This window comes from Ursus americanus, chromosome 4, assembly GCF_024610735.1.
Source record: "Ursus americanus isolate L20-20 chromosome 4, mUrsAme1.1.p, whole genome shotgun sequence".
Lineage (NCBI taxonomy): Eukaryota > Metazoa > Chordata > Mammalia > Carnivora > Ursidae > Ursus > Ursus americanus.
In genome coordinates, this window is record NC_142130.1 from 97,465,556 (window position 1) to 97,492,873 (window position 27,318).

The 27,318-nt window shown below is 59.3% G+C and overlaps 1 protein-coding gene across 2 annotated transcripts; it reads left to right on the forward strand.

Moving 5' to 3' along the window:
• On the forward strand, positions 1-10,233 carry GATD3 (glutamine amidotransferase class 1 domain containing 3). 2 transcript variants are annotated; one of them, XM_045774158.2, is made up of 7 exons: positions 10-197; positions 640-692; positions 1,978-2,091; positions 2,795-2,914; positions 6,199-6,291; positions 8,332-8,488; positions 9,664-10,233. In XM_045774158.2, the coding sequence occupies exons 1-7, from the start codon at positions 69-71 to the stop codon at positions 9,790-9,792; spliced, it is 795 nt and encodes a 264-aa protein (XP_045630114.2). In that variant the 5' UTR covers positions 10-68; the 3' UTR covers positions 9,793-10,233. The 2 variants fall into 2 exon arrangements, with proteins under 2 accessions (XP_087717971.1, XP_045630114.2); XM_087861845.1 differs by lacking the exon at positions 1,978-2,091 and having other exon boundaries at positions 1-197; positions 8,332-10,233.
• Positions 10,234-27,318: the final 17,085 nt, after the last annotated feature.

Here is a 27,318-nt window from a genome sequence, read left to right on the forward strand (position 1 = left end):
CGCGCAGGCGCGGAGCGCGCCGGGCTCTGTGCGCGCGTGACCCTGCGACCCACTGTCCCCGCGCAGTCATGGCGGCGGTCAGGGCCCTGGTTGTGTCTAGGCTACTGGCGGCCTCCTCGTTCGCGCCGCTTCATGCGTCCACCGCGCGCGCGACCCTCCACAGCTCCGCGCCGCGCCCGGGGGCCAGGGTCGCGCTGGTAAGTGGACGCTGGGGGCGGGGCTACCGCCGGGGTCGGCCCCCTGCCTTCCCCCAGGCAGGCCCCCTAACCCCCTCCGCCCCCGCCCCGCCCGAGGTCGAGCCCCCTCTCCTCCCCGTGCCCTCCCCAGGCGGGCTCCCTAACCAACCTCGCCCCCGCCACCATCTCCCCTCCCCCAGCTCTCTAACCACTCCCTCCACCCGCGCCCGAGGTCGGATCCCAAGTCACACCCGCCCCCCAGGTCAGCCTCCCCGCCCCCCCCCACCCCGCCCCGGCTGGTCCTCTGACCCGCAGCCCCACCCCTGCCCAAAGTCGGAGCCTTCTCACCTCTATCCCTCCAATGCCAGCTCCCTTCTCCCCTCTAGACCCCTCCTTCTTAACCCCCCTCTGCCAGGCCAGCTGCCTCCAGGTGGACTCCCTCTTGACCCCCGCTCCCCCCCAGGTGCTGTCTGGTTGCGGAGTCTACGATGGGACTGAGCTCCACGAGGCCTCAGCGTAAGCCGTTAGGGGACGTTGCCTTTTCCTGAACCGTTTGGAGATCCTTCGTCTGATTAGACAGGCAGAAATGAGTGAGCAGGAAACATTCGCTTGTGTGAGGTGCAAGGAGCCGCTGGATAAGCCTGTTAAGTACCTTTCGTGGCCTTGTCCCCCAGAGATAACCACCGAATGCTTCTGGTGTTGTTAACACCCGCTGGTTCACGTTGAAGTCCGCGGGAGTCTGCATTCTCATTCTCGGCTCTAGTGTGATTTTAAGGTGTTGAGCCGCCCTCGGCTCTAGACAGTTTGTTCGATGTGATTTCTCAACTATTGCTCAGATGTTTGTACTGTTTTTTTATTTTATCAGAAAAGGTATTTGTGGGCAGGAGTGGAAGGCGTTGTCAGGTCTGGGGTAGGTTGGAGGGGAGAGGTAGCGCATGGCTGGGGAACACGCCCCTCCCACGTGTAGGGCCGCGTGTACCAGTGTAGGTGCCCAGAGCAGCCCGAGGCCCCTCCCAGCCTGCGGCTAACCTCGGGTCCCGGCATGAGCACTGGGCATGCAGTGGACTTCGGAGTGTGCAGAGCTAATGGGCAGTTGAGGGCTAGGAGAGCTTCCAGATGGGGGCTCGGGGTGGGGGCATGAGAACGTAGAAGCACAGGGTAGCTGGTGGACGGCATGGGCACGGAGCCGCGTGTGGAGAGCCCTGCAGGTTGAAAGGAGCAGAGTCTGAGTGCCAGGGTGGTCTGGCCCTACCCGCTCATGCCTCTCATGCCACCTCCTCTTAAGGGGGATGGTGAGAGTCCGGGTCTGGAACAGATGTGGACATGTTCTGGCACAGAGCAGCCCTCAAAGAGACCTGCATGTCTCTCCCCCAGCTCTTTGGCTGTGACCGGAAAGGTGGGACAGAGCAGGACTTGAACTCACTATCCTGACCAAAGCCCGACTCAGCTCCTCCAGCTCTGCATCGATTGGTTTAGGGGAGGAAGAGCCCCCCGAAGCAGCCTGGGAAGCTAGACATCCAGGCTGTGACCCGTCGAGTCACCGGTCCCCTGCACCCCAGGTTGTAAAGGGAGTTTGAGGACCAGCTGGGCTCCGCAGGCTAGTTCGGTGACAGTGAATCCTAATTGTGGACGTGTGGGTCACCGGCAAGCCTACCGTGGCTTTCTGTAAAGCTGCTGCGATTGGTACCATACGTAGGGTGTGTATAGGGGGCGCTCGGCAGAAGGCCTGCTCGCAGGAGCGTGGTAACAGGGAACCTGGGTCGGGTATGTCTCAGAGCCTGTCTGATTTCCTTCTGTGCAGGGTGCTGGTTCACCTGAGTCGTGGTGGGGCCGAGGTCCAGATCTTTGCTCCTGACATCCCTCAGATGCACGTGGTTGACCACACCAAGGGGCAGCCTTCTGAGAGTGAAACGAGGTGTGGGTCCTGCCCCTGTCACCTTGCTGGAAGCTCCCTGAGAAGCTGTGTGCATGGTTGCTTTGTCCTGGCTGTGAATCTGGCGGCGTTCCAGGCTGTTCTGTGACATGTGACAGTGCTTGATGCGGCTTGTCACCTTCTAACGCCTACCACAGGTCCTCCTGCCTGTGTTTTATGACCACATGCCGTGTGGCTCAGCTTGGACCCCTGCCTCCTGCCCTCTGGGGCCCCGGTCTTTGAGCATTTCTGTCCCTGAGGTTCATGCAGTCTCGGCATGCACTGAGATCCCTCTTGCCCCTCCCGTCTTGCTCCAGCTGCAGGGTCCAGACAGGGAGAGCCCTGTCTCCTGGGAGCTACGTGCCCCCGTTGGCCAGGCTTTGTCTTCCTACCTAGAACCTGGGCCCTGGGCTGTGCAGCTTGGGGGAGGTCGCACCTGCTGTGGCTGACTCCAGGTTGCTTCCCTCACTCTGTGTGGTACCTTGACTTTCCCATGCCTGTCCTGTTTTCGTCAGTCCCCAGGACTAAGTGCTTCAGATGCTGTGAGGGGCTAGTTCTCTTTCCTAGGCTCCGGCCTTCAGTGCACGTGCCTATGCCTTCCCTGGGGCTGAGGACATGTGTCCTGCTTGTGCGGTGGCCTCCACGTGCCCCGCTCTGCCTTCTGCACGCTGACGCTGGCTTTAGGCCTCTCTCTGTTCTCTCCCAGGAATGTCCTGACAGAGTCCGCCAGGATCGCCCGCGGCAAGATCACGGACCTGGCCAGGCTCAGTGCAGACAATCACGACGCTGCCATCTTCCCTGGAGGCTTTGGAGCCGCCAAAAACCTGTACGTGTTGGAGCTCTGGGGTCTGCTTTTCACCTGTAACGCAGCGGGAGGTGGGGATGGGTGGCCACGTGAGCCACTGCGGGGCCTGAGGGCCCAGAGGCTGCACGGAGCTGCTCTGTGACAGGCACTGTGGTAGCGTGGGGCTCGGGTGGAGCGTGAGCACGTCCCTTCCTGCTGAGTGCTGCCGGTACCCGCCACTGCTGGGGGGCGTGGGCTGCCTCTGATCTAACCACTGGGCCAGCTGCTCTCGTCATGTCAGGACCCGCATCCCCGTACGTGTTCCTCGTGGACACCACCTCTTCCGCGGACCTTGCAGCGGTGAACCCGCTTTTCTGGTGGGCCGTGTGGAGGCTGGTCCTGACTGGAGGGAGGGAGTCCTTTCTTGTTTTGTTCCCTGGGTCATTGCCGTTGTAGCTGGACCTCAAGCTGTCACCATGCCAGCGTGATGTCCTTTGGGTTTCAGGTCCTCTTTCTATTCTCATTTCTCCACCTCTTCTTTCTGTGTGCCTCACGGAAGTTCTCTGCGCTTCTGCGCTGGCCTTACTGTCCCAGCACATCCCTTCCAAGGCGGCCTCACCACAGCTAGCGTGGGAAGACCGGAAGCAGCTGCACCCCATGCTTGGGGGTTCAGATGGGGACCCTAGTAGGGAAAACAGCCTGGACAGCAGGTTTCAATGGAAACCAGCAGATTGGGCTGCAAGTGGAGCGTTTTCCTGTATCACAGACGAGCCGTGCGCTCTGGCCCACAGCCAGGGGCCCCTGATTCATTGCCTGGCTGTGAGCTCGGGCAGCCACCCCAGCCCTCCACCTCCCTGCTCCTACCCCTTCCCTCCCAGACCAGGTGGGTGCTGGGTGCCGCCTGCACCCTCACCGCACAGCCTTGGCCAGCGGCCCCCCTTGGGTTTCTTTGCTGTGCGGTCTGGGTCTCCTCTCGAAGGTCTCTGCTCACCACTGCTTCCTGTGATGGGCCCCGGTGCTCCTTCTTCTCCCCGCTCTCAAGTTCTCTGTGAGCACTGTGGGAACTAGCCAGGCCCTCTTCCCAGCTGCTCCTTTGTGGAGTCTCCCCTCCTGCCCCAGTACCCTTCTCTGACCTCCCCTGGGAATTTTGTCTGTATTGAACCACAGACCTCCCTCTTGCTGGCCCGAGACTCGTGCCAGAATGTCCTGTCAGTGGTCAGAGCTGCTTCCTCTAAGCTGAACTGTCGTCTGTCAACTGCACCTCCCTGTGGACTCCTTGTGTTCAGGGCGTGGGGGTGGGCAGGGTTCAAGCCAAACGCTTTGGACACTTGTGCTCGCTGCCCCCGCCCCGTGGCTTAGCTGGTGGGTGCCGTTCCCCTGCAGCGGTGCGGCGGCATTCTGGCTGGCTGTGTCTGCGTGCCCTGCACCCGCAAGTGAGGGGCGCAGGCGGGTAGGCTCCCTGTCATGTTCCGACACCTCATGGCTCCCCATGGCCTGCAGACACGGGAGTGGCTTTGTCCAGACCCCAGCCCGGTGTTTTGCGGCCCCTGGAGGCGGTTCCCATACTCCTTCCTCCTGCTGAGAGCCCTGCCTCCCCTTCACGTCCGCTTTGTCTTCCACAAACCAGCCCTTCCGGTGAACTGCCCATGTCGCCGCCACCTTCACGCACTACTTGGCAGTAGGTGGCAGAGAATGGCCTGTCTCCCCTGGGCTTCACTTCTGCCAGGACCAGGGTCTCTTCCTTGGGAAGCTGAGCCTTGTCTCTGACCGTTCGCACCTCTCCTGGGGTGACGGCACTTCTGGGATCCGCTGGTGGTGTGTCTGTGGCGCGGCTGACGGCGAAGCCCACGTGGGGTGTGCGCTGGGCTGTTGGCGGGTCTTCGCTCTGCATTCAACGGAGTGTTGGCCTGGGTCTGCGCTCATGTCTGTGAGTTCACGCTTCTTTGGGGCAGCTGTGGCTTAGGTCGCTGGCCCCATTCTTCCCGACCTTTCCAGAAGACAGGCCGGCCCTGTGTGGTTGGTCTCCTTAGCCGTGGCTGCTGTGGCCGTTGGTTGTGTCTTGCACACGCAGCAAGGAGCGGCAGGTGGGGTCGCTGGGGACAGACGTGCACAGTGGGAACTCGCTTTCTCCTGTTGGGACCTCAGGCCCATCCTTGCACTGTCTCCCGTTCACGTGTACTTCCCGAGAGAGACCCGTGTGGTTGTGTTAGAAGTCTAACCAGGGGCGCGTGGCTGGTGCAGTCGGTTCAGTGTTCAGCTCTTGATTTCGGCTCAGGTTGTGATCTTGGGCTCGTGAGATGGAGCTCCATGCTGGGCTCTGCGCTCACTGGGAGTTGGCTTGGGAGTCTCTCTCCCTCTCCCTCTGTTCCTCCCCTCTGTGCGCACACGCACACATTCTCGCTCTCTCTCTAAGATAAATCTTTTAAAACAAACAAGCGTAACCAGACAGAGGCCTGTTCAGCTGGCTGTTCTGTACGTTGTGTTTATCACGAACGGTGCAGCTTGTTGGCCCGTCACGCACTTCACAGCTGCACACGCAGATCCCGTCGGGTAGACGACCCAACTCGTGGACACTCGTGGTTTCCAGTTCTCGCTTTGGGCCCGACAGCTTTCGGGGGATATAGGGGACTTGTATTTGAAGTGTGAAACGTGGTGTGTTTGGAAGTGCGTGCTCACGCTGAGGCTGTCAGCGCCGCGGGGTGGCAGAGCTCCGTGGCGCCCCCGCATCTCCCAGGCCCGCACCCGCGACGCTGCAGTAGAGCTCCCAGGTACGCAGAGCGGAGACCCAGGGCGGGGCTCTTGATACAGTGCGTGTTCGCTGGGTCTCACCAGTTGGCTCCTGAAGAGGTGTCAGTGCGTGGCCGCCGGCTCTGGGGCGGGCGGCGGTCCGCACCCCTGAGCCGCTTTCGTTCTGCTACGAGCAGCCGTGTCTCCTGACCCGCCTCTCTTCCTCGTCCGCGGCTTGCCTGTCACAGCTTTTAGGCCTGTGGCGTGTCTTGCTGCTCCTTGGCTTCCGGAGCTGACCTCTGAGGACCCCGTGGGGGTGACCCGCAGCCCGCGCACCTGCCGGCTTTGGCTCGCTCAGGGGTCCACCTCCCTTCCTCACCTCTCTGCTGCCCTCTCCCCTGCTGTGCTTGCTTCCTTCTGCTTTAAAAGGTAGAAAATATTATATACGTAGTTACGTGACGAACAACGTCCGTGAGCGTTAACTGCTCGTCTCAGGGGAGTGAGCAGAGCCACATGGACATCTTCAGGGTGGGGTCGGAGGCTTCCTAGGCACGTGGACCCCCAGCCGTGAGACCTGAGGACGCCTCCTCTCGTGGTAGGAGCACGTTCGCCGTGGACGGGAAAGACTGCAAAGTCCATGAGGACGTGGAGCGAGTCCTGAAGGAGTTCCACAAGGCCGGCAAGCCCATCGGGTATGTAGGGGTGGGGAGGGCGGGGCCATGTGGTCCTTAAGGCTATTTACACTGGGGGGGTTCACGTGCTGTCACAGGTGTCTTCTAGCTTGGAAAATTCTGTGGTCGCGGTAATTTGTCCTGGTGACTTACCAGGAAGGAGGGCTTTTAGAAGGCTCCCCAGTTAGTCCTTCCCTGACTGAGCCTTTTCTAGAACCTTTTCCACTCGCCTGGCGTGTGCCTTCCCGTCCTCCCTTGGGGCGGGCTGGCACCAGTCACCCGTCAGCACCCTTCCCGCTGCCGTCCTCCAGGGTGGCGTGCTCACTGCACACCAGGGTCTTCATGCTTGTCTGCACACCCAGACCCACTGGCACAGCCATTGCGCACCAGACCTGAGCTTGTCAGACTTGGCCTGCGCCGACCTCCCAGGGGTTGCCCTCCGCCCCGCTCCTGCGCTAACGCGGTGTGTTGCTCGTCCATGTGAACGTGCTGGTGCGTGTGGATGGCTCGGCCTGAGTCCCCTGGTTCGAGAAGCCCCCTCAGGAGCTCTGCTCTGCTAGACCACTGGAGACAGTGGGTTGCCGCTGTGGGAGCACACCAGCCTACTGACAGCTGGGTGAGCAGGGCCATGTTAGGACAGTCCCTGCGAAGGTCACTCACCGGAAGTCCTGCCGGGTCACTGTGCGGGAGCCGCCTCCTCACGGAAGGGTCTGAAGGCTGGGAGCACGTCTGCTTGGAAGACGCCGTGCTGAGCCGCCCGGCAAGCGGGTGACGGCGCTGCCACCTGCCTCTCCCTCCCAGAGCGCTGTCACTGGAGCAGCACCCATTTATGTGGGCGAGTGCCAAGGAGGACCCTGTGTCGCCAGCGCAGGTGGGAGTGAGCGGTCCGATGGCTGTGCCGCCTTGCTCGTGTGTCCCCTGACCTCGGTGCAGGAGCAGTGCCAGCGAGGGCCTCCGTCTGCAGCACGTGGCTCGGGCCGGCTTTGGCGTCCACAGCCTGGGACCCGGGTGGTGGTTGCAAGAACAGCCTGACTTTAGGGCCGGTGGCGGCGGTGCTGGTTTGTGTGCGTCCCGTGCTGGCTGCCAGGTGTCTGTGCGGGCTTGTCACGCGGGACGCTTCAGAGACACCAGGTTCGATGACTTTTTACCTCCTTGGTGGCCGAGGGAAATTTTCTCGCACGGGTCTCTAAGCTCATTGTTTTAGGGTCGTGATGGTTGCAAAGGAACGTAAGCGTGTTTTGACGTCTTTTTTTCGCGGCTCGTTAGAGCAGCTCATACACAGCCGTTCAGACGAGCCCGGGAGAAGCAGACAGGCCGTGCTGGAGCTGGGCCGGGGGAGAGCGCCGGGCTGCCGCTGGCGGCATGTGTGCACCCCCAGGAGGGCGGGCTGGCCCGGCCTGCAGCCGTGTGGTGGTGCCACACGCGTCCCCCGAGCGCACCCGCCGTGGCTGGGCCCCGGTGCAGGGTCTGGCACCTGGAGGCCTGGTGCTGCCGCTCCTCAGGGCCTCGCGGGAGCAGAGCCTCGTAGGAGCCCGAGGGCCAGTGCGCCCAGGAACAGACCGCGTGGCTCAGGGGCCTTGGCAATGGCCCGTGTGTGGGTGTTGTGGGGCTTGGTGCTGTCCTGGGAGGGGCCCGCGGCCGCTGTGGTGCCAGGCACACCCGCAGGCCCGACGAGATGCTTCTGGTCCCCTCTCCAGAGAAGGGCATCTGAGAGGTCAGTGCCCTTGGGGTTAGCTGTTGCTGTGTGGAAAGCCACCCCGAAACTCAGGCCTAAGTCCACTGTTGCCATCTGAGCCCTTCTCTGCGGACCCCATGGCGGGTAGCCCTGCTGCAGCCCCGCTCTCTTGCTGGGGCCTGACCCCCAGGCACCCAGAGACTGCAGCATGTGGGGGGGTGAGCTGAGGCTCAGGTCACGTGCGACACCCCACGCTCCATGGGTTCAGCGGCTGCTGTTTGTGCTTATCCTCAAGGTCAATTCCGTTCCTTCGGTACGCCCTACTGTGCACCGGGCCTGGCGGCCACATGCACAATCCTGAACCGACCCTGTCCTTCACTTTTCAGTTTGTGCTGCATTGCTCCTGTCCTCGCGGCCAAAGTGCTCCGCGGAGTCGAGGTCACCGTGGGCCACGAACAGGAAGAAGGCGGCAAGTGGCCCTACGCTGGGACCGCAGAAGCCATCAAAGCCCTGGGTGCCAAGCACTGTGTGAAGGGAGTGACCATATCCTTTCCGGCAGCCAGGGTGGCAGTGGCAGGTGGCACTGGGGACCTCTCTTCTGGTCCTTGGGGACTGCCCTGGGCAGGCAGCCTCTTGAACTAGGAACTGCGCTGCTGGGCGCTTCTGGGAGCACGTGTGTGACAGGTGTCACACCCGATGCTGTGAGGTACCCGTCTCTGAGCCATGCATCCAGGTTGGCCTGGTGGATGCTTGCTGTGTGCGGCACAGCCCAGGCCCGGAACTCCACTGGGCTGTCTGGTCAGGCGAGTGGACGGCCCCGGGCTTGATGGGAATGAGTTCCTGGCCGGGAGGGGAGGAAGCATGCACCCCAGGGTTGCAGTGGGGGAAAGGCTGCAGGTGGAAGAAGTAGAAGTACGGGGGTTACCTGGCTTGGCTGGAAACTCCCTCGGCGGTGTGGATGGGTAGCCATCCCTGGTGGTTATTGGCCCCTGATCATCCTGCGGGTGCCCGAGTGCTGGGCGCACAGAGCCTCGGGCCACAGGCTGACCACGTTTCAGGTCTGCACCTGGACCCAGACTCTACGTGAGCCGGAGTTGAGAAGAGCAACACGATGTCCCACAAGGTGCTGGAGACAACACCGTGACTCTCCGGGCATCTGTCTGGAAGGTGCCTTCCTCTGAAGCGTTCCGACTCCCTCCTGCGCGGAGTGGCCGGCAAGGCTGGCAGCTGTATGGCTGGGGCTGGCCGCGTGGCCTCTGGAATGGGCCCAGGAAGGCACATGTTGTTAGCGTGGGGGCAAGGCCAGGCTTGCGACTGCCTGGTGTCTGGGTGATGAGGACAGGAGTGCAGCTTGGGCAGAGGGAGGGTCCCAGGTTGGGTTGGCCACTTGCTATGGATGAGCTCTCTGTTTTAGCTCTTGATCGGAAGAATTGAGATGCTTTTGCGTGCTCCAGGGTTGCTGTGGGGCCCAGGTCTGTGGGTGCCTCTGGGTCCTGTGGGGTGGGCCGCCCTGGGGCACTGACATCGGGAGGACTGCATCCTCCAGTCGTGGAGCGCAGGCAGTGCAGAACGGGGGCTCCATGGGCAGAGACTGAAGTAGGAGGAACCCCCGTTGTGAGCTCCCCTGAGAGGGGCAGGGGCGGGGGCCAGGGTGGATGCTTCACACCTGTGATCCTCTTGTCCTTGCTGGGTGACGTTTTTCCATAACTTCTGCGCACGAAGCTCACGTGGACCAGAAAAACAAGGTCGTCACGACCCCGGCCTTCATGTGCGAGGCGGAGCTCCACCACATCCACGACGGGATAGGGGCCATGGTGAAGAAGGTGCTGGAACTCTGTGGAAAGTGACCACGCCGCAAGCCCCGTGTCGTCCACCAGGTGGAGCTGGTGGCCTGTTTTGCCCTGCAGCTTGCCACGGGGCAGGAATTCACTTTTCCTTAGGTATCTTCTGCCGGAAGAGGCGTCCTTGGGGTCAGGGGTGGATTGGTGTGCGGCATTCCGTCCACACCGCAGAGGCTGGGCTCCCTGTGTAACCTGAGACTAAAGTGGGGCCTGCTTTTTCAGGAAGAGAATTGGGGGAGACGTCGTCCCACTGTCTCATGTTTGGCTGGCCTTGGGATACTTGGTGTTTGGGAGAGAAGAATTTGTTTGAGTTTTCGAATCTAGTAGTTAGGAAGTCGAATTTTCGTGCTTACTGGTAATTGAAAGTTGTCTAATTCGGAGTAAATATGTACTAAGATGGAACGGGGGCTGAGTCCGGGGAGAATAAACTGCTTTCCCAGACGGACACTCACCGGCTGTGTGTCGCGCCTTCTGGCACTGGCACGTGAGGTGTGTAAGCGAGGTTTCCTGCTTTCCAGGAAGGAAGGGGAGTTGCGGATGCTCGGCCTGTGTGGTCGGGTAGGGACTGTCGGGTTGGTTCCAGGCCACGAGCAACAGCCGACGTGAGGTGCATATGAAGGAGCAGGAGAGCATCTCGCAGCAGTACCAGCTGGGGGCCCTCGTCGTGCGTGTGCTTCTGCCTGGGGAGAGACGTCTCGGGCGGCAGCCGGAGTGTGGTGCAGGCTTCCCCTGCTGTAGCACATTCCCCCTCTGGTCCGTGTCCTGTGACCCCCGGGAGGGTGTCCCCACACACAGCTGCTGGGGTCCACAGAGTGGGCTGTTTAGTTTGGGCCTGGGAACGGGACGCAGAGGCACGGCCCCACCGCCGGCTGCCCTAAGAGGTAAGTGATGATGGGCCTTGTGGCTTTCCGGGCCTGGCAGGAGCATGGGGAGCAGGGCCTGTGGATGGGGCAGTAATGCCTGATGCCATGCCACCCTGTCCCCCGGCCCACCTGGTGTCTGTGTCAGCTGGCCTCGACGTGTCTGATCTTCCATGGGAACTCTGTTCTCTGGGGGCCTGCCTTTCTCCCCCTGCACCAGGAGCTCCCTCGGCCCACCTGCAGGCACCAGGATTGCCCTTGCCCTGGGCAGCCTCTTAGGGCCCGTCAGAGGTGTTTTCACTGAGGATAACTGTCTCCTTCCTAAGAAACTCATCTGTCGAAACACTTTCTATGTGTGTGCATGTGTGTGCGTGCATAGGGAAGAGTGCCTGGGTCCCAAGTGTGTAGCTCCGGGAGGTGTCACAGCGAACACAGCTGTGAGATCAGAGAGCAGAGGCTCTCCCTGCCCCGACCAGGGCCGAGCACACTGGGCTCCGTGCTCAGGGAACCCTTGCTGTGTGGCTTCTCTTGGGGACATGTTCCCCAGTGGGGCTTTCAGGGGCTTTCCCATGTCACGTGAGCACTGCCTGTATGAACGTTCCTGTAGGTGTTTTGGCACGTTTCACGGGCATGTCGGTTGCCGTGTCCAGGTGTGGGAACTCTGGGCTGTAGGGTGTTTGGAGCTTGGCTTTAGTGGCGTCCCAGCCACCCCCAGCCAACGTGGCACTTGGGCCTGGCGGGCCTTCTCCGCTTCCCGAGGGCCCCGCCCAGCGGGTGTAGACGGTGTGCCTCTTGGTTTTCTCTGGTGCCTCCCTGATGTCTGCTGTTGCCGATCGCCGTTTTGTCGATTTTTTCCTGCGTTTCGGTCTGCTTTGGCGAAGCACGTGTTCGGGTTCTGATTCGTTATCGGAGCTACGTGTGCGTTCCGGTTTTGTGTCCCCCGTCAATGACGTGGGTCACGCGTGCTTTCTCCCGGTGGCCTGTTCTCCTTCGAGGGGGCCTCGATGAGCAGACTGGCTTTTGTGTAGGCCTGTCCGCGGCCCTCTCCGGTGTGTGGTGTTCTGTTGAAGATGACTGTCCTCCCCAGGTCAGGGCGGCCTTTCCTGTTTCTCTCTCGTCTGCCTTCCACCTTCACATCAGGAGTTCATCTGGAAGCAGCGGTGATGAACCCGTCTGCTCTGCAGTTCGTCTTCTAGAAGCGCCAGCGGACGTGACTGGGTCCCCTCCTCTCGCTGTGCTTCCCTGGAAGGGCGGGTGAGCAGGGAGGGAAGGGGGGACGCAAGGGCAAGTCCCCACAGAAATGCTCGTGTGACGGGGTAGATTCGCGCAGGTCTCTGTGTGCGGCCCATCGTGGTCTCTCCTGTGGCTTTTCGGAAAGATGTCTGATCGCCCAGTTTGAAAGGGCACGTGCATGTCTTGTTTTCCTCTTAAAATCCTGTCGCAGTGATGACATACGGTGATGCTAGTGTGTGTGGCTTCCGTGTGCCAGAGCCCAGAGACCCTTGCCCCTGCTCGCCGAACTGTTGGCGGCAGCCCCAGGGGGCGGAAGGTCAGGGACAGAGACCGGCGCTAGAGCCTGGGCTCGGGAAGTAGACTGAAGTGTGGGAAGGCCCAGAGGGTGGCCCAGCAGGCCAGAACCAGAGGGGGTCCGGTCATTTATTTGTGACAACGAATGAGTGCCTCCTGAATGCTGTCCCAGAGCTGGGGGGAGGGGGTGCAACAGGTACACGGGATGAGGCTGGCTGTGTGTAAAGAACATTCCAGACGGAGGCCCAGCAGGCGTGGCCAGAGAGTTCGTTCAAGCGCATCACGGGTGTGGGGCAGCAGAGGGTGTGGGTGATGTGCCCGGTGCCCGTGACAAGACCGTGGACGGTGGTCCCCAGAAACTCCTTGACACGGAGGCCAGGCCGAGGAGCATGCCTGTGGTTCAGACTCTGCCCCCTGGGACATCTCTTCACCTCTCTTGTCCCTCCGCTCCTTGCCTTCGCGTCATCCCGCGGAGGGCTTCCTGCACCCCCTGGCTTGCTTTTTGAGCTTGTGGTCTGTCACTACATGGTTCTGGTTTTTCACGTGTCCTTTGTGTGGACTGGGGCTTCCAGGAAAGCAGACGGAAGGAACCCCAAGGGTGGTGGGCTCAGCATGAACTTGCTGCTGGGTGCTGGAGGCCCTGAGGCTTGCTGCCACGGCATGGGGTATGGGGTTCGTGCAGAGTCCTGTCCGGGTGCCCGCCCTCAGCCCAGCCGCAGGGCCTCCTCCCTCGCCCGTCCCCACCACTGGGGCACCTGCTGTTTCTCCATTGCTCTCTTCTGCGAGGCTTCCCTTGGCGGCACTTTTATTTGTTTTATATTGACTTCGTTTTTGGAGCAGTCTTAGGTTCACAGCAAACTGGGAAGTACAGAGATCTCCCGTGTACCTGCTGTCCCCGCACATGCACAGCCTCCCCCACTGTCCACATCCTGCGCCTCAGTTGTGCATCTGTGACCATGAACGGACCTACACTGACACCTCATCACCCAGAGTCCATCGTGTACGTGAGGTTCCCTCTCGGCAGCGTGCGTTCCGTGTAATGACAGGCATCCACCGCTACGGCATCGTACAGAGTAGTCTGCCCTCTAAGTCTCCTGTGCTCCTCCTCTTCATCCCTCCTCCCCACCACCCCTGCAGCCACGGACCCGTCACCGTCTCCACAGCCGTGCCTTCGCCGCAGAGTCCTGTCTCTGGAGTCACACAGGACGTGGCCTTCTCAGACTGGCTCCCGTCCCTTAGCGATTCGCGCTTACGGTCCCTCCGTGTCTCCTCGTGGCGTGATGGCTCATTTCCTCTCGGCGCTGGATACTCTCCCGTTGACCGGATAGACAGTTCCGGTGTCCGTCCACCCGCTGAAGAGCACCTTGGTGGCTTCCGAGTGTGACAGTTACGCGTGACGCTGCCGTAAGCGTGCGTGTGCAAGTTTTTGTGTGGACGTGTGTTCTCACCTCCTCTGGGGAAACACCGGGGAGCGTGATCGCGGGGTCGCGTGGAAAGAGCGTGTTCCGTGTGGTGAGAAACCACCAGACCGCCTTCCGAGGTGGCCGCGTCCTCTGCTTTCCCAGCCGCCGTGAGTGAGCGCTCCTGCCGCGCCACGTCCTCGCCAGCGCTCGCCGGTGTCCGTGTTCCGGGTTGTGGCCGTTCTCGTAGGTGTGCAGCGGTGTCATCGCTGCTTTAATTTTCAGCTCCCCGGTGACCTGTGACGTGGGGCAGCTTTTCATACACTCATATTCTTTGGTGAAGTGTCTTGGATTTTTTTGCCCATTTTAAAATGTTTTTCATTTTGTTGAATTTAAAAAATTCTCGTAGATATTAGTCTTTTCTCAGGTGTTTCTCCTGCAGTTGTTTTTCCCAGTCCGTAGCTTGTCTTCTCACGTTTGATGGTGTTTTTGGCAGCGCGGTTGTTTTTACTGTTAATGAATCCCAGCTCATCAGTTGTCTTTCAAAGATCGTAGCTTCACCGTTGTATCTAAAAAGGCCTCGCCATCCGGGCCTTCTAGGTTTTGTGTGTTACTCTCCAGGAGGGTTAGAGTTCTGCAGTTTACATATGTGCCTGTGCCGCATTTTGATTTAAGTTTTGTGGATTCGTTTCTTTTGCATGTGGATTTCCAGTTGTTTCAGCACCGTCTGTTGAATAGACTCTATTTTACCAGCGTATTGCTTTTGCTTCTTTGTCAAAGTTTAGTTGATTGTATTTGTGTGGGTCTATTTCTGGACTTTCTTCCCTTCCTGTGATTCATTTACGTATGCCGTCACCAGCACCCTACCGCCCCCACCCCCAGCACCAGCTACCTTGATTACGGTGGCCTTGTAGTAATTCTTGGAGTTGGGTAGTGTCAGCATTTTGACTTTGTTCCTCCTAACAGTGTGTTGTATATTAACCTTGTATCCAGCAACATTGCTGTAACGGGAGGGTTTTTTTTTACTCTTTTGGGTTTTCTATATAGATAATCGTGTCAGCCATGAACAAAGTTTTGTTTTTTCCTTCCCAGTCTGTATACCTTTTCTTTTATTTTCTTACCTTCTTGTGTTAACAAGGACTTCCAGCACAGTGTCGAAAAGGCGAGGGGAGAGGGGACATCCTTGCCTTGTACGTCATCTTAGTGGAAAAGCTTTGAGTTTCTCACCACTGAGTATGTTAGCTGTAGGTGTTCTTTATCAAGTTGCGGAAGTTCCCCTCTATTTCTAATTTCCTGAGACTTTTATCATAAATTGATGTTGGGATTTCTCAGATGCTTTCTCTGCATCTATTGATATGACCGTGTGATTTTTCTTCTTTAATCTGTTCATGTGATGGACTCTATTATTTTGTTTTTCAAATGCTGAACCAGCCTTGCATACCTAAGATAAATCCCACTTGGTCATGGTATATAATTCTGTTTATACTTTTTGGATTCAATTCACTAATATTTTCTTGAGGATTTTTGCATCCGTGTTCATGAGAGGTGTTGGTCTATAGTTTTCTTGTCTTTATCTGGTTTTGGTATTTGGGTAATGCTGTTCTCATAGAATGAGTTAGAAAATATTCTCTGCTTCCGTCCTCTGAAAGATATTGTAGAGTATTGGTATGATTTCTTCCTTAAATATTTGGTAGAATTCACCAGTGAACCCATCTGGGCCTGGTGCTTTGGAAGGTGAGTAATTATTGACTCAGTTTCTTTAGTAGATACAGCCCTCTTCAGGTTGTGTCTTTCAAGGAACAGATCCATTCACCCAAGTTACCAAATGTGTGGGCATCGAGTTGTCCATAGTATTTGGTCATTATCCTTCCAGTGTCCATGGATCTGTGCTGATTTTTCTCAGAGGACCAACTTTTGGTCTCATTGATTTTTTTTTTCTATTTCATTGATTTCTGCTCTGATTTTTATTGTATCTTATTTTTGTTTGCTTTGGATTTATAATATGTTTTCCTTTTTCATGTTTTCTAAGGTGGAAGCTCAGATTATTCATTTAGATCTTTTTTCGCTTCTAACCTATGCATCTGATGCTGTAAATTTCCCTCTGAGCACTGTTTTTGCTGCATCTCACACATTTTGATTAAGTTGTATTTTGATTTTCATTTGGTTCCAAATATTTTTAAATTTCTGTTGAGACTTCTTCTTTGATCCATGTGTTATTTAGGAGTGTGTTGTTTCATCTCCAAGTATTTAGGGATTTTCCAGTTACCTTTCTGTTACTGGTTTCTGGTTGAACTCTGTGGTCTGAGAGCAGACATTGTATGGTTTCTATTCCTTTAAATTTGCTGAGGTGTGTTTATGGCTCAGAACATGGTCTTGGTGAATGTTCCACGTGAGCTTGAAGGAACGTGTATCCTGCTGCTGTTGGATGAGGTGGTCTGTAGATACGCATTATGTCCAGCTGATGGACAGTGGTGTTGAGTTCACCTGTGTCCTTACTGATTTCCTGCCTGCTGGATCTGCCCTTTTCTGACACGGGTGTTGAAACCCCCAGTTATAATGGTGGATTCACCTGTCTCTGCTTGTAATTCTATCACCCTTTGCCTCACATAGTCTGACACTCTTGTTGTTAGGTGCATGTATGTTAAGGATTGTTATGTCTTCTTGGAGGATTGACCCTCTTGTTATTATGTAATACCGTTCTTTTCCCTGGTAACTTCCTTTGTTCTAAAGCTGCTGTGTCTGAAATTAACGTAGCTGCTCCTACTTTCTTTCAGTTATCGTTAGCATGGTATATTTTCCTCCATCCATTTACTTTTAATCTGTATTTTTTTAGGGGCGGGAGAGGGGTAGGGGCAGAGGGAGGGAGAGAATCTTAAGCAGGCTCCATGCCCGGTGTGGGGCTCAGTCTCACAGCCCTGAGATCATGACCTGAGTCGAAACCAAGAGTCGGACGCTAAACTGACTCAGCCACCCAGGTGCCCCCCTTTTAACCTATATTTGTCTTTATATTTAAAGTGGGTTTCTCGTAGACCATATGCAGTCGAGCTGCGTCTCTGATCCACTCTGATGGTCAGTCTTTCCATAGGTGCATTTGGACCATTGATGGTCACAGTGATGACTGGTGTCATTGGGCTGATGTCGACCACACTTGTGACTCTTCTCTATTTGTTCCCTTGGTCTTGGTCCTGTTCTTGTCTTCCCCTCTTCTTCTGCTTTGCATGGTTTTAATTGAGCATTTTATATCGTTCTGTTTTCTCTCCTTTCGTAGCATAACAGCTAAACTACTTTTCACTGGTTTTTGTTGTTGCCCTACAGCTTGCAGTCCATTTACATCTAATCCACTTCCACTTTCAAATAACACCGTGTCAGCTCCCAAGTGGTAGGAGTGCCTTCTGGTCACGTGGTCACCCTGAGTCCGACCTCCCGTGCCTCGTGTCCCTGCTGCCCCGTGTCTCATTACCTGCAGGTTGTGATCATTGACTGCCGTCGTGGCTGCTATTGTGAATGAACCACTGATAGATCAAGAAAGAATAAGAAAAGCACGTTTTTACTTTTCTTTCACTTATTCTCCTCTTATGTGGATCTGAGTTTCTGGCCCACGTTACTTTCCTTCTCTGAGAAGACCTTCTTTTAACCTTTCTTGCAAGGTGGGCCTGCTGGCGGATCCCCTCCATTTTAGTCTGAGAAAGTCTTTGTTTCTCCTTCACTTTTGAAAGACAGTTTCACAGGGTATAGATCTAGGTCGGTGGGTTTTCTTCTCTCAGCGCTTTTAAGAATTCACCCCACTGTCTTCCCACTCACAGGGTGTCTGAGGAGACATTCTTTGCTCCTCAGTTGGTGAGGTGTTTTCTTCTCCAACTTCTTTCGAGACTATCTTGCTCTTCCACTTGTGAATATGCTAGGCCTAGCTGTAGATTTTTGGCGTATCGCCTTTAACCTGCTGTCCGCCGAGGGCAGGTTCAGACTGCACCCAGCAGAGCGAGTGTTCTGGAACCGGGGCCTGGCTCTGGCCCAGGAGACCCTGCAGCGTGTTCTCTCTGCAGGAAGGCTGCGTGGCTTGGACGTTCTCGCTGGTTCTCGTCGGACCTGGAAGTGCTCGCTGGTGCCTGCCGCTTCCTCTGTGTGAGAAAGGAGTGGGCGGGCGCCGAGGGAGGGACCGTGCTGGCTGGGGACAGGGCTGCAGCTGTGCTGGCCAGGCTGGGTGGGAGGCGGGTGCCGTCTGTGCCGCGTGCAGGGCTGAGTGCCCCTAGAGACAAGGAGCAGGAGTGCCGGAGGTCCCGCTCCGAGTGGCCGGCGGGGGTGTCCGAGTCTGACAGCCGCACAAGCAGCCCAGGGAAGACCAGCCCAGATGGTGGACTCACAGAACCGTGAACATTTAATAAAATGGTGTTTTAAGCCACTAAGTTTTGGGGTAGTTTGTTACTCAGAAGGGGCAGCTGACAGACCTCTGCCCAAGCTGGGCGGAGGCCTGTCCAGCAGGCTGCTTGCGTCACGCGGTCTGTGCCTCCGGCCGAGCCCCAGGGGCTGGGTGGCACTATTCTTTTTTTTTTTTTTTTTAAAGATTTTATTTATTTATTTGACAGAGAGAGAGACAGCCAGCGAGAGAGGGAACACAAGCAGGGGGAGTGGGAGGAAGAAGCAGGCTCATAGCGGAGGAGCCTGACGTGGGGCTCGATCCCAGAACGCCAGGATCACGCCCTGAGCCGAAGGCAGACGCTTAACCGCTGTGCCACCCAGGCGCCCTGGGACTATTCTTGCTCATCTTGGGGCACGTCCCCCCCAGCACAGGGTCTGGTGTGAGGTGTGCACTGAGTCAGTACCTGTGGGCTGAGCGAGTACGTTCACGCCAGCGCTTTCGCAGCTGCCCTCCATGAGCCTTTCCTCACAGGTCTGCCCACACAGCGGGGCTGGGCCTGGAAGGGGTCTGCGGGAAGTCAGCAGGTGCGTGGTGGCAGGACGTGGCTGGGTGCGGGAGAGGCCCGTGCTCCGGCAGCACACAGCGGGACCAGTGGGCTGCGGCCTCTGGAGAGGGTCACACCTACCCAGACGGGGCGGGGCCGTGTGCGTCCACCCCCCCCTCCCCCCGCAGGCTCGGGCTCTGAGGATCAGGAGGACAGACAGCCGGAGGGGAACGGCTGGGCATGCAGTGCTGCTGGGGGGACGCGCGGCCGGGCTGCCGAGTAAGTCCGCGGCTGGGTGTGCGTCAGGGCTTCACGGCGCTGGGGTCACCCTGCTGCAGCTCTGCGCTGGGCTGCCGTCTTGTTAGCCTTTTTTTTCTTCTTGAAGTTTTTCATTTTAGCCATTTGAAAACAGACCGCTCAGCGGCGGTAAGGACATCCACCCTGTAGCCGTCCCACCGCCCGCCTCGAGGATCCGCTGGGACTCTGTCCCGTAAAGTGCTAACCCCCCACCCCGACCCCAGCCGCTGGCGCCCCTGCCCGCTCTCTGTGTCCGAACTTGGCTGCTGTTGCACCGCATACAAGGGAGCCCACACAGTATCTGTGTTTGGTGACGCCTGACGTCCCTGAGCGTGATGTCCTCGGGGTTCACCCGTGGTGTAGCAGGTGTCAGATCGTCCTTCCTTCGATCGACTGGATAACATGAGCGTTTTGTTCGTCCGGTCATCGGTGGTGGTTGATGGACACCGGGTGGCCTCAGTGTTAGGCTTTGTGTGCAATGCTGCTGTGAACGCAGGTGCCCGGATGCCAGGTGGTGACCGGTTCTTTGGGGGATGGGCCCAGGGGTGTGACTGCTGCATCGCATGGTGGTTCTGTGTTTAATTTTTTGAGGCACCCCTGTACTGTCGTGCACAGCGGCCGCCCCACTTTGCCAACGGCACGGGGTTCCAGGTTCTGCACTGCCTTGCCCACGCTTGTCGCGTTCAGACAGTCACCAGCCTAGTGACGGACACAACCCGGGTGAGCCTGGGGCCTGCTTTGGAGCCTCTGTGATTCATGGGGACAAGAGCTGTGGCCCAGGGGTCAGGGGCACCCAGGGCGGTGGGCCCGCAGCTGGTGGGTGGCCTGCCTGCCCCGTCCAGGGCCGGCGCAGAAGTGTCCTCGGCAGGGCCGACGCCCTTCCGTCCAGGCAGTTCTCAGGCGCAGGTGGGGTCGTACTGCATCTGTGCTTTGAAAACCGAGACTCGGCAAACACAGACACACTCAGGGTTCACGGTTGTTCTGTGTCTGCTGCTGAGACCCTTTCCAGGGAGACCTTGGGGTTTGCTGTGCGGGGCTACAGAGGGTCCGACCTCAGCCCCAGGCCCAGCAGGCGCAGCCCTTGTTTTATGCATTGGTCAGCCTTAGGGATCTGCTCGTGCTTGCCTCCCCTCCTTTAGGCTGTCCAGAACCTTCCAGTTACCAGGACCCTATTCCTCACGTGACCACATTTCCCCCGGGACATGCCCCCACGTGTCAGGCACTGCCCGTGCTTGATCCCGCGGACTCTTCTTTGCATCTGTGACACAGATGCGGCGCCTTCTTCGGGCCGCCGTGACAGGCCAGCACAGATGCCGTGGCACATTCATCCTCACCGTCTGGAGATCGTGGTGGCCGGAGGGGGGCGTGCTGGAAGCTTTGGGGCTCCTTGGCTCGTGGAAGCATCTCCCGATTGTGCTTGCATTGTTACGCGGCATCGTCCCTGTGTGCCTGTGTCCACACCTCCCTGTTTTATAAGGACACCAGTCCTAGTAGATGTGAGCCCACCCTAGTGACCTAATTTTAGCTTCATCCCATCTGCGTAGACCCCATTTCCAAATATGGTCACTTCCGCAGGTGCTGGGGGTTAGGATGCCAGCATGAATTGGGGTGGGGTGGGGGGGACACGTTCAGTCCATCACAGGAGGCATTAGGATCTTGCTCATGAGAGAGAAACTGAGGCACAAAGAATCCCTCCATAGTCCCCACAGCTCCAGGGAGAGGCAATGGGGGCCCCCAGATGCTCTGTGCACCTCCCCCTGCCATGGCTTCCAGGCCCTCCCGGGTCTTGGCAGTCAGGAACTGTGGTTGGTCCTTCAGCAGCCTGCCCTCCGTCTGCTGCCCTGCCCTCGGGTCCCCTGTGACTCTGGCCGAAGGTCATGCAGTCAGGCCTCCCCCTGAGAGGGCATCCACCTCTCAGGCTCATGTGCCTCGAGTATGTTCAGAGTCTCCCAGGCCCTAGGCCTCTGCTGTTGAGAAGGTGGGGCCGCAGGGCCCTCGGTGCACCATGGAGCCCCGGGTCCATGACCACTTTGGATTCTGGTCCGTCCCTCCCCACGTGGAGGCTGCCACCTGCACTGTTCGTGGCTCCCAGGCTTCCTACTCTGCACTTGCGCCCCAGGGTGGCCCTAGCTCTCGGCTCCAACAGGAAAGGGCGGTCTGCCGGGGGGGACAGCAGGGACTCGGGAAAAATCCGTGGAATCGTCTTCAGATAACGTAAACGTCACTCTTTTTTAAATGTTCTCTTCAGTGTTTTCTGCGTTTTCATGCTTCCCTGCACTTCCTGGTTTTGGCTGTGGTCAAATAGCAGAAGTACTGAAATATTTCTCCCGAAGCGTCTCATGGTGCTTCTGGTCTGGCCTGAAACAGGAAGTGCTATGAAACGTGTCTCCAGAAGTTTCTGTGTCCACCCTGGGCTCCATGCACATGGCCAGGGGTCCTGTCAGTGCGCTCAGACTCTCTACCCGGGAGGGACCTGCTCCCAGCCTGGGGAAGAGCTGGTTTGGGGGAACGTAGGAGCCCGTCTGTGTCACGTCCTGGGGGGCTGCAGCACCCAGCACAGACCACGTGCGTTGGACAGTGGACACTCGTCCTGGTCCTGGAGGCTGACGTGGGAGGGCCAGGTGGACAGAGCTGCCCCACCCGAGGCCTCTCCCTGGCTGGTAGATGCTGTCCTGTCCCATATCCTCACACGGCCGTCCCTCTGTGCGTCTGTTCCCCCCCCCCCCCATAGGGATGCAGTCATATGGGTTTAGGGCCACCCCTGTGAGTGCACCTTAACTGGATCCCCTCTGTAGAGGCCCCGTGTCTGCTGTCCCGTTCCAGGGAGCTGAGGGCCAGGGCTTGACACACGGGTATTAGGGAGACACAGTTCAGCCTTCAAGACCATCTTTGTTGTTTTTTAAGACCCTAGAGAGGCGGAAGGTGAAGCTGGTAACCATGTTGGGTTAAACCCCATCTTCGACGGAGCACAGTGTGTTCTGGGGGCTGTGTGAGGCAGCCGACCAGGACCCTCCAGACCGCCCCCAGGGGCAGGACGTGCGGCTGGGAGGGCGCTGGCGCTCCTGCGTCCAGAGGTTTTCAGGGGGAACGCGGATTATTGTTTTTAATTTGGTGAACTACACGTAAGAGTTACCGTACAGTGAGGGCTGTCAGCGCTGCGGGGCCACGCCAGCATCTGGTTCCAGGACCCTCATCACCCGCCCAGCAGCCCCCTACCCGCCTCTAGGAACTTGTCCAGCCTGGGTCGCAGTGGATTTGGGAAAGTGTTCTGGCTCCTGGAAACCCTCCCGAGCTGATCCTCAGAGAAAAAAAACTATAGAAAAGAGGCTGTCTGGGGCTTGGATCCCAGCTCTGCCCTGACCGCTGGGACCACGGCCAGGGCCCAGGGTCCTCATCTGTCGGTGAGCGTGGCAGAAGCGTCTGGACGTGCCACAGACGGCTGCTCTCCCCAGAGCCCTCAGCCTTCCTCATGCTGCCCCATGTGGGGGGACACCTGCCCACGGGGCCCCCAGCGGGCCGTCCAGACTGCTTCTCCAGAAACCACCTCGGGGGGCCGGGATTGACGGAGGGGGGCTGTGCAGGTTGGGGAGACGGGTGGGGGTGGGTCACAGGGCTCTGGAAGGGGAGTGAGCCTCTGGGTTGCCTGCAGGGCAGGGTGAGTAGAGTCTTCCTTACCCCCACCTGGTCCATCGGCTCCCAAGCGCTGGCCACTGGAGCCCGAGCACCCAGAGCGCCCCTCTGTGGGGTGGGGGTGGGGGCGTCTGCGGGAACGTCTCCAGCAGCCTGGGGGGGGGCAGTGCCCAGCCTGGTTTCCCACCTGCCCCACTGCTGCCACCGGCAGGACCAGCACTCGGTCCGGAGCGCGGGCAGGTGACGCGGCGTCACGGGCCTCAGCTGTCTCTGTTGGAGGAAGTTGGTCCGTGTAGGGGATTTTGAGGGGGATTTCCAGCCAGGGACCAGCTTTTATTGAAAGTGCTTAATGGGTCCGAAAGATCTGTCCTTTAGCAAATGAGTCACCTTGGAGGAAAGAGAGCGGCCACAGCATCTTCGGGTCCCAAGCTGGGCCCTGCGCGGTGGCCGCGTGGGGCCGTGTCAGGCTGCCAAGGGAGGGCGAAGGCAGCCTCCTCAGCCCGGCGCTTCCTCCCAGCGGGTGGGCGCCGTGTCTGGTGGTTGCTGCTGTGTGTCACCTGTGCCACGGAGGCCCACGTGTGCTTTGTTCTGCTGTGTCTGGCATTCGATTTGGTGAGCTCCCCCCACCACCCCTGCAAAGGCTGACAGCAGGAACCAAAGCACACGCCAGGACGGTGTGGAGCCCCCGAGATGTGCCCCTGTGGGTGTCTGCAGGGAGAGGTGACGCTGGCCTCCAGCCTGAGCTCCAGGCCACCCCCTTGCCGGCCAAGCCCAAGGACATCAGAACTCAGAGCTGCTGTCCCGATGAGGGGCTTGGCCCGTGCTCTCCGTGCTCCCCGTGCCCCACCATGCTGGCTGCAGGGGTGGGCGGTGGACGTGCCGCTCACTGTCCCGTGGATACACGGATGGTCCTTCCCCGTAGAAAAGCCCTTAGTTACCCCAAGATGGTTCTCCCTGGTCCCAGCGGAGAAGAGCCCACTGAGGACAGCGATGGAAGGAGAGGGAAGGAACATCCAGGGGCCGCCTCCGAGAGCAGAGCTGCCTGGTGGTGGCGTGTTCCCGGGGCACATGCGAACATTCACAGACCTGGTAATTCTGGGCGTGTGGGCCAGCACGTTTCCAACCCTGTGCGCTGCTGCCGTTCCTTCCTGACTTCCGAGTGGCCGCCTGGCATCTTGTCAAGGGGCATCCGCGTGGAACTCCCTCCCCACCCTGTTGTTTGAACTGACGGTGGGGTGGTGTTCAGGTTTTCCTGATAAAATGAAGTTGGGGGGGCGCCTGGGGGGTGAAGTCGGTTGCGCCTCTGACTCTTGGTTTCAGCTTAGGTCATGACCTCAGAGTCGTGGGATTGAGCCTCACGTCGGGCTCCGTGCTGAGTGGGTGGTCTGCTTAGGATTCTCTTTCTCCCTCTCCCTCCCCCCTCCCCCCTTTCTCATAAATAAATCTTTAAAAAGACAATAAATGAAGTTACAAAGAATGTTTCGGCCTCCGAGACTTTTCCTTCAGGGCATTTTCTCAGAAATGGGGTCATGGAATCAAGGTTAGGGACGTCTCACAGCCGAGTTGCTGAACAGAAAGTCTCAGGGTGTGAGCTGTTCTCTCGTGGATGCTTTTGGGGCCCCTGCAGTCCTGCAGGCCTGACTCCAGGGCCCTCATGCTCGTGGCCTCGGGCAGGAGGGTCCCCAGGGCCTTCCCTGGGGGCTTCTGCGGCAAGATGCCCTTCTCCCGGGAAGCCCCACTCGCAGGCTGCTCCGGCCGTGGCTGTGGCCGTGGCTGGTGGCTAATGGTGGAAGTTCCCACTGCACGTTCCCTCTGCACCCCTGGGCTTGGGTGGGTGGCCCCACCGGAGCTCGGCTGTGTCTTGGGTGGAGGGTCCTGCCAAGTTCTCAGCACACCGACTGGACCTTCTCTTGACGTGTGGGTGGTCGGCCAGCAGGGGAAGGTGGGCTCGGCTCTCAGAGCCAAGGGCCGTGGCTGGGTCAGGACCAGGGCCGAGCTGAGCATGGCTTTAGCGGGTGCCGTCATCATGTGTGTCACGGCCCACCTTCCTGCTGACTTGGGGCAAGTGGGAGCACTCAGAGCTGGGTTGTGGGAGGTGCTTGGCCCCGGGGGGCTCATGGGGCCTCCCTGGAGGTGTAGGTGGCCACCCCATACCTGGCCCTCCGTGTCCCTTCTCCCTGAGACTCATTTTCCTGGAAGCTTCTGCCAACAGAGGTGCCCACCGATGGCAGAAGACTCAGCTCCTCCGACCCCACCCGACCTGTGTCCCCCACTCTCCTTCCCTGTGCAACCCTGCCCTGCACGCACCCTGCCACCAGCATACCCCAGCCCCTGTGTTCGCCCTGTGTTGGCCCCCTGTGGCAGAGAGGGACTCAGTGTGTTCCTTCCTCCTCACACGGCGGCCTGGCGATGCACTGGCCAGACATCCTCTGACCAGACCTCACCGGGCTCCTCGCGTCTCTGCACGCTGGCCTCACCCAGCGGCTTCCGGGTCTGTCCCTGCTGAGTCCCGCACCCCCCATGCCCAATCCAGCGGTGTCCAACCACGCCCCCTGCCCCCACTTGGGGGTCTCCTCTGCGTCCCCAGCACCTCCACCCCACCTCTGCCGTCAGGAGTCTCACACTCAGGCCCGTCCTGGGTTTGGGACAGGCCCGGGGGAGGGGGGCTGCACCCCTTTGCTCTCGGCGGGAGTTTGCTGGGGGGTGATCGCTGACTCCACGTGTCCAGGCCCACGCTGAGGTCCTGGTGGTTCCTCACGGATCATGTCCACGCCAGGCCTCCCGTTCATCCCCAGGGTGTGGAACTTGGACCACGTGCTGTCCTTGTCTGTGGAGAGGCACTGACCCTCCCTGCTGCCTGAACGTGAGCCCGGAAAGCCTCCGTGCTCAGCCCACGGGGAGCCCGGGCTTATAAGGGTGGCTCTCGGGGGACCACACTCCCTCGACTCCTGACCCGTGGTGCACCCTCAAGTGTGGGGTTCTGGAATTTGGCATTCTAGCCTGAAGTCATCACCACGGAGGGGACACTTGCTGTCCAGAACCCCCGTGTGTCCCTGCTTGGGGCCCCTGTTTCTTCATTTCCCCCAACGATGCGAGGAAACCCAGAGCGACTCCTCTGTGAGTGGCAGGGGCAGGGGAAACGCCGCCCGTCCTCCAGGACTCAGACCCAGGGCCACGCCAGGGCCACCTGTCCTCAAAGCTGTGCCATGACTCACTAGGAGTCACCTTGGGGCCGCCCTTCCCAGGAGCCCTGCCCCCTCCACCCCTCCTGGGCTGGGGCCACCTGCTCAGTGGGGCCCCTGAGCTTGTAGAGGTCAAGGGGACATGTCAGCCCCCCAGTTCCCACGGTCCACCTCTTCTAGCAAGTCCCTGACCCCCACCCCACAGCATCAGGTCACCCTGGTCAGCACTGGGTGCCACACGGACCCCTCACACTTCGAGTCCAGCTGCAGCCACACCCCAGCCTGGCTCTGGCCTGTTCCTCTCCGCCGGAGGACAGGATGTCCCCCAGAGTGGCAGTGAGGCCCATGCTGCCTGGAACAGCCCGGGGGTAAGCGGGCAGGGAGCAGGGACTCCTCATGGGGCACAGAACGCTGTCCCCCAGGCCTCAGGAGGGACCCCAAGGGGAGATGCCCTCTTGTAGGCAGTGCAGGGGGGACCCCGTGGGTGGAGAGACGGGGATGGCCTGACCCCGGGGCAGCCTGTGCCGGGGCAGCCTGTGCCAGGACAGCCGCCGCAAGGGGGCCCTGCTGGAGGCCGCCTGGTGGGCAGTGTTCACCCTGCTGACCCCACACCCCCCACCGAGCACCCTGCCACGTTGTTCTGGGGCCATGACCCCCACCTGCCTGGCCCCACAAGCTCCTCCAGGTTTGGGGCGAGCCAAGGGACAGAGCCCAGGCCACGGGCCATGGTGGACTGGGAGGCCGCCCTGGAGAGAAATGGGAAGAAACCCCAAGAACACCCGGAATGGGGGTGGCTGACTTCGCACGTCCCTGGCCCGTGTCGGCTGCTCTCGGACCTTAAAGTCTGAGGCCACAGTCTCAGGAAATATTCAGGAAGTCCTGGGAGGCCTGAATTTCAGGATGACTGAGCTGGCAGCTTTCAGCCGGGACTGAGCGGAAGTCCCCCCACCCCCAGCCCTGCGGTGGCCCAGTGACAGGAGCGGCCAGGGCCCCGGTTCCCCTTTCGGCCCTTCCCCATGCACAGGCAGCCTTGTGCGGCCACATGCGCAGGGGTGACGTGCCTGGGGTTTCTGGGTCAGAACATGGGCGATAGCTCCCACGTTCCATTGTCAAGTTTCCTTCCTGAACCAGTGTTACCTCATCCCGACTGTGGCAAAACACACCGTGTCGAAGGTACCGCTCTGACCGTTTCAAGTGAACAGTTCGGTGAAACTCGGCACCTTCGTGCAGTCAGGCGGCCGTCCCCACAGTCCAAGTGCAGACTCTGCCACCTGCCCGCTGAGCCCTGTCCCCAGGCCGCCCCCCGCTGTCCACTCGCCCAGGCCCTCGCTCCTCTGGCGGCCTCCTGTGAGTGGACCACACCGCGTGGCCTTCGGTGGCCGGCGCATCTCACTTCGCGTGGCAGCAGGTGCCGGGACTTCTTCCTCGTCGAGACTGACATTTCCTCCTGCGGACGGACCACAGCTGGCTTCTCCCTTCTTCCACGGGCGCCCGCGGGCCGCCTCCACATCCTGGCCGCCGTGAATGACGCTGCTGAGAGCAGGGCTGTGCAGATGCGTCTTTGAGATCCTGCTTTCACTTCTTTTGGATGAATACCCAGAAGTGGGATTTCTGGGTCACAGGCTGGCTCTATTTTTGATGTTTTGAGGTACCGCCATGCTGTCTCCACGGCGGCTGGGCCCCTCGACGCTCCAGCAGCCGTGCACGGGGCTCCACGTCCTCCGCGTCCGCACCA

Bases quoted from the DNA above. Each gene is read 5' to 3' on its own strand.
- GATD3 (XM_045774158.2), top strand. From the start codon at position 69: ATGGCGGCGGTCAGGGCCCTGGTTGTGTCTAGGCTACTGGCGGCCTCC. The intron at 198-639 runs GTAAGTGGACGC...GCTCCCCCCCAG, and splicing joins CGGGGGCCAGGGTCGCGCTG to GTGCTGTCTGGTTGCGGAGT. The intron at 693-1,977 runs GTAAGCCGTTAG...CCTTCTGTGCAG, and splicing joins GAGCTCCACGAGGCCTCAGC to GGTGCTGGTTCACCTGAGTC.